The following is a 12,666-nucleotide window of genomic DNA, read 5'->3' as shown; positions in this document are numbered from 1 at the left end:
TCAACAATCAGCTGCCTTTAGTGAATTAGCAGTGTAGTTAAAAGTTGATTAACTGTCTACAGTAAATTGATTCCTTAGGATGGATAGGATGTGTGACTGCTGTGTACGGACGCAGGAGGAGCTGGCCACTGTTCGCGAACAGCTGAGCGTGTTGATAGCCATCGTCAGCTGTCTTCAGGCTGCTGCCTCGGAGTGTAGCGGCAGTGGGGAGTCTGGTGCGTCGCATGGTACACCCCAGGTGTTATATGCTTCACCCACTGTCCCTGTTGTCGAGACACCTTCGCGGGTACCGGGTGTGGTTGGGCCACCCTCTCCCCAAGGGGAGTGGCGGGTTCAGCGGCGCACGAGGCGGAGGGTAAATGTGGAGGCTGTCCGTGTGGCATCGCCTGCTCTGCCTGTGAGTGGACATGTGGCTGCTCCTTCAGCAAGGTCCAAGCAGGCACACAGGTGGAGGGGTTTATTAGTTATTGGGAGCTCCAACTTAGGCGGGTGATGGAGCCCCTTAGGGAAATAGTGGAAAGGTCGGGGAAGAAGGCCAGTGTTCACTCTGTCTGCTTGCCGGGGGATCTCATCCGAGATGTGGAGGAGGCCCTGCCGGCGGCGATAGAGAGCACTGGGTGCACCCGACTGAAAATTGTTGCTCATTTTCGGCACCAGTGACTCCTGCTGTCTGGGTTCAGAGGTCATCCTCAGTTCGTACAGGCGGTTGGCGGAATTGGTGAAGGCGGAAAGCCTCGCTCGCGGGGTGGAATCAGAGCTAACTATTTGTAGTATTGTTCCCACAACTGATCGCGGTCCTCTGGTTTGGAGCCGAGTGGAAGGCTTAAACTAGAGGCTCAGACGATTCTGCGGAGATCTGGGGTGCAAATTTCTCGACCTCCGCTATCGGGTGGAGAAATGTAGGGTCCCCCTGAATAGGTCAGGTGTGCACTACACGCCGGAAGCGGCTACAAGGGTAGCGGAGTACGTGTGGAGTGCACATGGGGGTTTTTTAGGTTAGAGAATTCCCTCCCTAGGCCCGACAAGACGCCTCCTGAGACGGGGAAAGGTAGGAGTAGGCAAAATGCAACAGGGAATAACAATATTAATGCACTAATAGTAAACTGCAGGAGCGTCTATAGGAAGGTCACAGAACTGCTCTCATTAACAAACGGCCACAACGCCCATATAGGGACAGAAAGTTGGCTGAAACCAGACGTAAACAGTAATGAAATCCTAAACTCAGATTGGAATGTATACCGCAGAGACAGGCTGGACAGCGAAGGGGGAGGCGTGTTTATAGCGATAAGAAGTGCAATAGTTTCGAAAGAAATTGACGGAGATCCGAAATGTGAAATGATTTGGGTGAAGGTCACGGTTAAAGCAGGCTCAGACATGATAATTGGATGTCTCTATAGGCCCCCCTGGCTCAGCAGCTGTTGTGGCTGAGCACCTGAAGGATAATTTGGAAAATATTTCGAGCAGATTTCCCCACCATGTTATAGTTCTGGGTGGAGATTTTAATTTGCTGGATATAGACTGGGAGACTCAAACGTTCATAACGGGTGGCAGGGACAAAGAATCCAGTGAAATTTTTTTGAGTGCTTTATCTGAAAACTACCTTGAGCAGTTAAACAGAGAACCGACTCATGGCGATAACATATTAGACCTTCTGATGACAAACAGACCCGAACTATTTGAAACAGTTAACGCAGAACAGGGAATCAGCGATCATAAAGCGGTTACGGCATCGATGATTTCAGCTGTAAATAGAAATATTCAAAAAGGTAGGAAGATTTTTCTGTTTAGCAAAAGTGACAAAAAGCAGATTACAGAGTACCTGACAGCTCAACACAATAGTTTTGTCTCAAGTACAGATAGTGTTGAGGATCAGTGGACAAAGTTCAAAACCATCGTACAATATGCGTTAGATGAGTATGTGCCAAGCAAGATCGTAAGAGATGGAAAAGAGCCACCGTGGTACAGCAACAGAGTTAGACAACTGCTGCGGAAGCAAAGGGAACTTCACAGCAAATATAAACATAGCCAAAGCCTTGCAGACAAACAGAAATTACGCGAAGCGAAATGTTGTGTGAGGAGGGCTATGCGAGAGGCGTTCAATGAATTCGAAAGTAAAGTTCTATGTACTGACTTGGCAGAAAATCCTAAGAAATTTTGGTCTTATGTCAAAGCGGTAGGTGGATAAAAACAAAATGTCCAGACACTCTGTGACCAAAATGGTACTGAAACTGAGGAGACAGACTAAAGGCCGAAATACTAAATGTGTTTTTCCAAAGCTGTTTCACAGAGGAAGACTGCACTGTAGTTCCTTCTCTAGATTGTTGTACAGATGACAAAATGGTAGATATCGAAATAGATGACAGAGGGATAGAGAAAAAATTAAAATCGCTCAAAAGAGGAAAGGCTGCTGGACCTGATGGGATATCAGTTCAATTTTACACAGAGTACGCGAAGGAACTTGCCCCCTTTCTTGCAGCGGTGTACCGTAGGTCTCTAGAAGAGCGTAGCGTTCCAAAGGATTGGAAAAGGGCACAGGTCATCCCCGTTTTCAAGAAGGGACGTCGAACAGATGTGCAGAACTATAGACCTATATCTCTAACGTCGATCAGTTGTAGAATTTTGGAACACTTATTATGTTTGAGTATAATGACTTTTCTGGAGACTAGAAATCTACTCTGTAGGAATCAGCATGGGTTTCGAAAAAGACGGTCATGTGAAACCCAGCTCATGCTATTTGTCCACGAGACTCAGAGGGCCATAGACACGGGTTCCCAAGTAGATGCCGTGTTTCTTGACTTCCGCAAGGCGTTCGATACAGTTCCCCACAGTCGTTTAATGAGCAAAGTAAGAGCCTATGGTCTATCAGACCAATTGTGTGATTGGATTGAAGAGTTCCTAGATAACAGAACGCAGCATGTCATTCTCAATGGAGAGAAGTCTTCCGAAGTAAGAGTGATTTCAGGTGTGCCGCAGGGGAGTGTAGTAGGACCGTAGCTATTCACAATATACATAAATGACCTTGTGGATGACATTGGAAGTTCACTGAGGCTTTTTGCAGATGATGCTGTGGTGTATAGAGAGTTTGTAACAATGGAAAATTGTACTGAAATGCAGGAGGATCTGCAGCGAATTGACGCATGGTGCAGGGAATGGCAATTGAATCTCAATGTAGACAAGTGTAATGTGCTGCGAATACATAGAAAGATAGAGCCCTTATCATTTAGCTACAAAATAGCAGGTCAGCAACTGGAAGCAGTTAATTCCATAAATTATCTGGGAGTACGCATTAGGAGTGATTTAAAATGGAATGATCATATAAAGTTGATCGTCGGTAAAGCAGATGCCAGACTGAGATACATTGGAAGAATCCTAAGGAAATGCAGTCCGAAAACAAAGGAAGTAGGTTACAGTACACTTGTTCGCCCACTGCTTGAATACTGCTCACCAGTATAGGATCCGTACCAGATAGGGTTGATAGAATGGATAGAGAAGATCCAACGGAGAGAAGTGCGCTTCATTACAGGATCATTTAGTAATCGCAAAGCGTTACGGAGATGATAGATAAACTCCAGTGGAAGACTCTGCAGGAGAGACGCTCGGTAGCTCAGTACGGGCTTTTGTTAAAGTTTCGAGAACATACCTTCACCGAAGAGTCAAGCAGTATATTGCTCCCTCCTACGTATATCTCGCGAAGAGACCATGAGGATAAAATCAGAGAGATTAGAGCCCACACAGGAGCATACCAACAATCCTTCTTTCCATGAACAATACGAGACTGGAATAGAAGGGAGAACCGATAGAGGTACTCAGGGTACCCTCCACCACACACCGTCAGGTGGCTTGCAGAGTATGGATGTAGATGTAGATGTAGATTGATGTAATATAATACTCTTGTCTATCTTTGCTTCCAGTCTGTTTCCCACTCTTGTGGTTTCTTCTAAACTTTTTGTGAGTAAACTGTGGCCCATGTTACTAGAGATTAATCTATTAACAGTATTTTAGTGTTTTAATCTCTGTTCCCACTGCTCTTGCTAAATGCAAGATGTTAACTTCTGATCTCAGTGTCCAGAAAATAAGAAGAAGATTGATGTTCATTAACTGCAAAATGAAACTGTTTTAATAGTTGCTTTCAGGTTTGCTGTGCTGCCTGACAATTGAAGATTTATCTTTACTGAGTATGAAGTCAGGCCCTACTAACAAGCCCATTACACTGCTTAAAGTGACGAAGCTTTTGTCATGCTATCTGAAAATGTAAATAGCAAGCAATATTTTGGAAATGTGAACAGCTTCAGATGCAGTCACACCGCTCCCAGCAAATCAGTCGGCTTTAAGTGTGTGTGGTTATCATTAATGCAAACGGTTTAACAAACTGAAGGTAACAAGAAACATTGAAGATACTAAGGCCCAGGAATCCTGTAAACCCTGCTGGCAATATTTATTTTAGTTTTTCCTCATTGGGATATTCTTAAAGATATTTGTCACTTAACTTTAGAATGTGAGCATGAACAGTAAGCAGAAGCTACTTCAAATTCTGTGGCTTAAAACTGAATGTGTTCACTTCTCACCCTGATCCGCAGGCATATTTAAGATCTGAGTTTTCTACTGGTGATGGCTGTACTAATGAATGAGCTTGGAAATTTTATTATCTTCAAGCTATCATGATCACTGTATTCACGAAGGTAGAAGGATTAAGGAGAGAATGTGAACATTGGAATATCATAAGAATTAATCTTAAACCTTGCAACTGGTTGTGGTACTTGCTATTTAAGAAAGTATAATTAAAACCAACTGCCCTTAAAATATCAACCAGTCCTGTTAAAGAAATGCTTGTATAGTTTTATGTTGTCCCAACTTAAACGGTATCAGGAAGCGAACTCTCTGCCACAGAAAAGTGGTTGTTGAAGTGGCTTGGCATGCTTGCACACTTGCAACTAATCTCATCATAGGGCTGTTGTAACTAAAACACCAACAGCATTGCCAACACCATGAGTAACAAATTATAATCATAAATTAAAATAATGTGCAAGATAAATACTCGTATTAGTTTGATGATGAACAGGAGTGCCAGTGGAGTAAAAGATACAGACACTGACCTCAGTGATGAGTAACTAATCTAATAGCCCAATCTGAATTGCAGTTAGACAGTTTATAGTTTTAGATTCTGATAGTAATAAACACTTGTGACACTTGGTGTTAACTGTCTGATAATCACCCATTGATAGATGCTGGGCTACAACTGCAGTAACTTGTGATAATTGGCTGTGGTCGATAATTGGTTGGCGACTGTGACATTTGAGCAGTGATTGGCTGAGTGAAGGTGTGCCACTACCTTTATCCATTATTGGTGGATGGATTGTGATCTGCGCTGTATGTAGCAGATGCAGGAAATATTTTTGGTTTCAGTGCTCTCTGTGGTGTCATACATAACTTTCAGCACATGTAGCAGACCATTTTAATGTCTTGTGGTAAAAGCCTAATAAATTTCCTGTTAAGTGCGCCATCCATATAGGGACTGATCGTTAACTTGTGATGCCATTCCTGGAGGCTGCCTTACTAGTGGTACACTCTGTGGTTGTAGCTGTGTGCGGCATGTGACTGAGTACACAACATGTAGAAACTGAGATCTTGCAGGTACTTGTACCAAGTCTGTGTACTACTTGTTTGTCACAGAGACTTGTAACTGGGATTTAAAGGAAGGGCCAGATATACTGGCAAGCATTTGCAGAGCTTGGGTTCATATGATTTAAATGAATAGACAAAAAATACACTCACCAAGTGGCGGCAGGGGAATACATACACAAAAGGGTTTAACTTTTACAAGCTTGCTGAGCCAGTGGCTCCTTTTTGGCAGAAGAGTTGAAGGGGAAGGACGAGGGTGAAGGAAAAGAACTGGAGAGATTTATGGAAGAGGGTACAGTTCTGAAAAGTTACCCAGAACCCTGAGACAGGCGGCTTACAAGACGTAATGAAAAGACGTTGTTGTATTAGCTTGGATTCAGTAATAAGTCAGCTGACTGACAGTATTTCTGTGTTAATGAGAAGTGGAAAAACTGTCTTATGGAACAGTAAATCCCAGATGATGATCTTTGGTTTGTGGGGCACTCAACTGTATAGTTATCAGAGCTCGTACAAAGTCCCAATCTGTACACAGGCCAATCTCGTCATGTTCATGAGTTATGATGAAATGACGAGGACAACACAGACACCCTGTCCCCGGGCAGAGAAAATCCCCAAACTGGCCAGGAATCGAACCCAGGAACCCGTGATCCAGAGGCAGCAATGCTAGCCACTAGACCACGAGCTGCAGACGTAAATCCCATAGAAAGAATAACTAAATGGTCATTCAGTTGAGAAAGTGTCTTGGTTGTCTTCTGCCGCTGCTTGTGCCCTCTTCTGGTCAGTAATTTGGTCATCTAGTTGCTTCGACATGCATGTCTTAATTGAAGGTTCCAGTTTGTTCTGTTCATCTGCCTTCTTTTATCTTGAAATTGAGGCTTTTTCTTACTGTTTGTCTGAGAATGCTTCCTCATTGTTGTAATGTCCATAACTCTTTTAGTAACTTGCGCACTGACTGACAGATAAAGGAAGGAAGAAGGGCTTCTTAGCCTTCTTTCTTCTATTTCCATTCCATTCCATTCCACATTCTCTCTTTTTCTCTTAGTATCTGTGTTCCTAACCTGTTTGTTTCTATTTGGTTCCCAGTTTTACCAAAATCTTTTTCTACATTTTTTGATTGTTTTATAGTTTGTTTCCATTTGCAACCTGTAGGTAATGAAGCAAATTATTAGTACTCTAAAATTATATTTTCTACTGTGAGTCATCTGATATCTTCAGATCCTTCCATCCACTCTTTATCTCATTTGCTGAGCATGTCTCTGAAATAACTTCTCTTTCCCTGCAATACACAGTTTTAAATTGCCTATTACTTAGTTACAATATTCTGTAACTGATTTTCAAAAATTGGACGTATTACATCTACTTTTTATTAGCTTTTTAAATTTTTTGTTATGAATTTCGTATAAGTAAAATAACTCGGTGGTTGATGGATTGGAATTTGGGGGGAGGAGAGGGGGGGGGGAGTGTGGTGATGGCTGGCAGTGATGCCATTGTGCAAACTGTTCACACATTACAAGTCCCTGCAAGTACCTACAAAGCGGGTAATAAAGCAAGCATCTGTTGCTCAAGATAGAACTGAAATTGGCTGGCAGCAGGCTCCTGCCACTTGCTGAAACATCGATCACAAACTTGTTTTAATCTATGAATAGGTGTTCATTTTTTCTCAAACAATAGAAAATCCAGGATGGAATGTAACAATATTATTAGAGAAGGAAAGTTGCTACTCATCATATAGCGGAGATGTTTGAGTCGCAATAGGCACAACAAAAAGATTCACACAATTATAGGTTTTGACGATTAAGGCCTTTGTCAGCAATAGACACACACACACACACACACACACACACAAATGAAACTTGCACACACGTCTGAAGTCTCTGTGGTTTCAGTTATCTGAGACTGCAGACATGTGCAAGTTGCGTTAGTGTGTGTGTGTGTGTGTGTGTGTGTGTGTGTGTGTGTGTGTGTTTTGCTGTCAAAGGCCTTAATGGCCGAAAGCTTTAATTGTGTGAATCTTTTTGTTGTGCCTATCGCGAGTCAGCATCTCCGCTATATGGTGAGTTGCAACATTCCTTCTCTAATTGTTCATTTATTCGTGGTTTCCATTGCATCTGTTAGTGCTTTGTTAAATCACTTCTAAGTAATTTAGGTCATTTGATTGGATGTTGCATGGAAAAATAGACTGATACACTGATATTGTTTCAAGGTTTACTGTCCGATGACGGTCAGGCAGTCCGCTCTCCGAGATTCAGTGCAGATGGCAGGAATTTGATATGGCTGCAGCGGACAGCTGGTGGCCCTCATCATGCAGCACACAAACTTGTGTGCTATGATTGGGAAACGAAAAAGGTAATATTTTGATGGTGTGTTTTACGCTCATATAATGTGGCATAACTAATGAGGAGATATGGAACAGAATTGGGGAGAAGAGAAGTTTGTGGCACAACTTGACAAGAAGAAGGGACCGGTTGATAGGACATGTTCTGAGGCATCAAGGGATCACAAGTTTAGCATTGGAGGGCAGCGTGGAGGGTAAAAATTGCAGAGGGAGACCAAGAGATGAATACACTAAGCAGATTCAGAAAGATGTAGGTTGCAGTAAGTACTGGGAGATGAAGAAGCTTGCACAGGATAGAGTAGCATGGAGAGCTGCATCAAACCAATCTCAGGACTGAAGACCACAACAACAACAATGCGACATGCAGTGTACGTCACAAAACAAGTATGATTGAGTCCTCAGTGAGTGTTGCACATAATTGGCATTACAAGTTTGTGAACAGTTCAGTTTCATCGGGAAATTTTTGATATTTGCTATTACAAACCTCATTTTCTGTGTTCGTAAGCACATATATTTTTTTGTTACGAGGGTGGTTTGCAAAGTTCTCGGAACGGAATAGAAAAAAAAAGTACTTTCATCACTGAACTTTTTTTATTTTTCAATGTAGTTTCCTTGTAGATTAATGCACTTGGTCCAACGATGTTCCAGTGCCTTGATCCCATCTCGAAAATGAGTTTCCTCCAGGCCTGCAAAATAGTTGTCAACTCTGGCTATCAATTCTTTGTTTGAAGTGAGTCTTTATCCACCAAGAAAAATTTTCAGTTTTGGGAAGAGTTGGAAGTCTGACGGAGCCATATCAAGTGAATAAGGCAGGTGTGGCAACAATTCATACCTTAGTTCATGTAATTTTGCCATGACGACGGCATATGTGCAAGTGCGCATTGTCTTGATGGAAGATGACTTTCTTTCTTGTTAAACCTGGCCTTTTTTCGCGTATCTTTTGTTGCAATTTGTCCAGTCATAGCACAGTTTTCTCCAGTAATTTTTGCCTAGTGGGGAGATAATCTGCAAACAGAATCCCCTTTGCATCCCAGAGCACAGATGCCATAACCTTTTCTGCCAAAGGAATTGTCTTTGCTTTTTTTGGTGGCAGAGAATCACCATGTTTCCACTACTTTGACTGTTGTTTTGTCTCTGGGGTATAGAAGTGCACCCAAGTTTCATCTATGGTCACAAACAAGTGCAAAAAAATTTTGTTTGTTTCTCCTAAAACGAGCCAAACATTGTTCCGATATGTTCATTTTCGTGTATTTCTGATCCAGTGTCAAGAGTCACAGCACCCATCTTGCAGATAATTTTTTCATTTATAATTCTTCAGTTAAAATGTGATATACCCTTTCGGATGACATCTGGCAAGCGTGAGCAATTTCACGCACTTGCAATCGGCAATCCTTCATGACCATTTTGTGCAATTTTGCAATGATTTCTGAAGTAGCGACACATCTTGGCTGACCACTGCGCGTGTCATTGTCGAAGCTCTCCCGACCACATTTAAATTCATTTGTCCACTTGGCAACAGCTGAATATGAAGGAGCAGAGTGCCCCAGTGTATTCTGGAAATTGGCATGAACGTCCTTTGCTTTCATACCTTACTGTACCAAGTTCCTAGTCATTGCTTGAATCTCAATTCCCCCCCCCCCCCCCCCCCCCCCAATCTTTACAAATCTCTATGCGGGAATAACAACAGAGCCACGTCACCACCACAGTTCTCTTCCAAGAGCACTGACGTGGCACATTTTTACAGGCAACAGTCCAATGAATACCACGTGAACAACTTGTTGCACTAGCGCTGACCTCTCGCGGTGATTCCGAGAACTTTTCAAACCACCCTCGTAATTCATTATAATACATCTACAGCTATATGTCACAAGATACCTTATGCTTCTCTGGTGGAGGGTCTGGATTACTAGGACCGTCCCTTCTTTATTCCCCTGTTCCATTCCTGAATGGTGTGCAGGAAGAAAGATCGTAAGCTCCTGTACAAGCTCAAATTCCTCTGATGTTTTCAATGGTGATCATTTCACAAGGCGTGTTTTGGAAAGTAATTGTATGTTTTTGTAAACTGTTATTGAAAAATACACCACCTCAATTTAAATAGTAAGTCAGTTTGTGATGTACAATACTTCACTTGTGCAGCATCTACCACTGGGCATCGATGTGACATTTTTGCACATGTTAATTGCATCTTAAAAGAAATAAACAGCCTGTTTTTTTATCTTCTTTATTAAACCTACCTTATAAAGGTCTTAACTGCTGAGCAGTACTGAAAAATTTCTTTTTGTATGACTTACAGTTTCATGTGGTCAGTTTCCTTAACTTTGCTGTATGACATTCAATCATATATATTTAATGGTTATGATTGATATTCATTTGTGTAATAAGAGAATAAGGAGTGCTTCTGCCTATTTATTTGTACTCAATACATTATATTTATTTAAACTGAAGATCAGCTGCCAATATCTACATAAAGAGATGATGCTGTACAAGTCTTCCTGCATTTCATTACAGTTTTCTGTTTAATGACTTCCTGCACAGAGGAGCATCACTTGGTAAAGCTTTGGCTTCTGATATTATTCACCAGGTCATTTAAATGAAATTTCAACAGTACAGTAGAGTCCCATTAATCCGAACTAATTGGGACCAGACCTTGTTCGGATTACCAATTTGGTTGGATAAGCCGGAATTACGGTGACAAGTTTCTAGAATGAAGTATACCAAGCAGTTAATTCGGTACACCATGGTAACAAATGGGAATAGTGTGGGAACAATGGGTTACTCTCATTCCCTGCCCTTGTTGTTGTGCATTGTTGAGACCTTTGTAGTGTTTGAGGACAGTGCACTGCCAGTTGGCTCACAAAGTGCTTGGTTATGTTAGTTATCGATCGCTGGCATGCGTAACACTTGTATTGTATTCGTTCAGATGTAGTGGTGCACGTATTTTCGTCATGAGTAAACAGAAACATACAACGTTAACACTCTAAGAAAAACTGAATGCTTTGAAACAGATGGACAATGGTGAGAATGTATCTAAACTGGCAACGGAACTGGGTGTTGGTTAAGCAACCGTTTGTGATTGGAAGAAGAACCGAGTGAAGCTTAAACAGTCCTGTGCGTCTTCGGGAAAAACCCTCGAAATTCGGCAGACTTTCAAACAATCTCAGTACGATAAAGTGGACAAAGCTCTTTTCCTTTGGTTTATGTAGGTAAGGGAAAGGGGAACTCCTTTGAGTGGAGCACTGGTTCAGGAGAAGGCTGTTTACCTGAACAAGTTAATGAATGAGGCTGTTTACCTGGACAAGTTAATGAATGGTGATGGGCCTTTTAGTGCAAGTACAGGTTGGTTGGACAGATTCAAAAAAATGCCATGGAAACAGTCAGCTAACAATTACTGGAGAGAAGCTTTCTTCTGACTGTGATGCATCGAAGGAATACTTGGCTGAGTTTGAAAAAGTATTCTCCCCAAAAAATTTATAATGCTTGTAATGGATCTGGGAGATATGTTATTTTCTACCGGATTTGTCGATACCAAATGGTAAATGTTTTCTTATATTTTTGTCAGAACTTTTTTTATTGTAATTTGCCTTATTATATGCTAATTTACTTATATTTTTGAGAGTGAAAGCATATTGATTACTATTAGTAAATGTGACGAAGAATATCAAAGAGACTGGTTACAAGTGGAAGCTTGTGTGTTGTGTAAAATGTCTTTGACGCTGGAGTCGTCTTTGACTGTAGTCAGTCGGCAGTGAACTCTTGGTGTGTGTTGACAGTAAAACAATGTGCAGGTTGCAGTTATAAATATTTATTAGTGAACAGGAAAAACTGAATTATTTTACTACTTTATATAAAAAAACTTAAAGAAGAAACCACATTCGAAGAAATAGTATTTGAAGCACCAAAAATGAGGCAAACGCATTGAACCAGGTCATTTCTGCAGCCGACAAAACTGCATTGTGGAATCATACTTCCACTAGACAACTGAAGCCAAGACAAATATAGCCTTGTAAACATTTTACAGAAAAGGTACTGTCACGAAATATGCCAAATTTAAGTAAATAAAAAATAGTGAGCATATTTCAACTGGGGACTGTAGCCGGGATATTGTGTTCACGAGATCTTCAACAGTGCTACGAGGAAGAAAATTTTTGTGTGTTAGTACCAGTTTTTTCAGAATGTGTGTTACAGTATTTGTGTTCATCGAGAAGTAAAAGTTTTGGAAAAGAAATGTTTCCGCAAAAAATATAATTTTCGATAGAAGAAAAAATTTCAAGAATTTTGGTCAACAATCACATGGATGGAAAACGTGGATTTGCAACAGTAGAAGAGTGTTCCAGATGAGTCACGAAACCCTCGTATTTTGTTAAAACAATCTTTTTATCTTGTTTTGTATTGTTGTGTATAAATTTTTTTTTCTTCACAATGACTTATGAGATTTTCGAGAGTATTGTGCCTAAAGTAGGAAGTAGTAATTTAATAGACTTCGAAAATCAGGACAGGTCAAATGAAACAAAAAGAACCAATCAGATTGATTTAAAAAGTTTTCTTGTAAATTTCACGAAAGAAATTAAACAATCAGTTGACGACAATAAGATTTACTGGGATGAAAAAATTGATAACATTTTGTTGCAAGTCCAAGCAGTCAATACCCAAGTGGGTGATCTTTCGAACAGAGTCGGCGGTGTTGAGGAAAAAATTGAATCTGTGGAAGCAAA

General features: G+C 41.1%; 1 protein-coding gene across 3 annotated transcripts in view; it reads left to right on the top strand.

Moving 5' to 3' along the window:
- The window catches only part of LOC124709089 (acylamino-acid-releasing enzyme-like), a 126,541-nt gene that overhangs the window by 23,295 nt on the left and 90,580 nt on the right, over positions 1 to 12,666 (top strand). For all 3 annotated transcript variants that reach the window (XM_047240748.1, XM_047240740.1, XM_047240755.1), the window contains one exon: positions 7,823 to 7,965. In XM_047240748.1, coding sequence (XP_047096704.1) covers positions 7,823 to 7,965 — 143 coding nt within the window. The remainder of the gene's footprint in view (positions 1 to 7,822; positions 7,966 to 12,666) is intronic.

This window comes from Schistocerca piceifrons, chromosome 1 (assembly GCF_021461385.2).
Source record: "Schistocerca piceifrons isolate TAMUIC-IGC-003096 chromosome 1, iqSchPice1.1, whole genome shotgun sequence".
Lineage (NCBI taxonomy): Eukaryota > Metazoa > Arthropoda > Insecta > Orthoptera > Acrididae > Schistocerca > Schistocerca piceifrons.
Note: the sequence above shows the minus strand (reverse complement) of the source record. Positions and strands in the feature narration are given on the sequence as shown.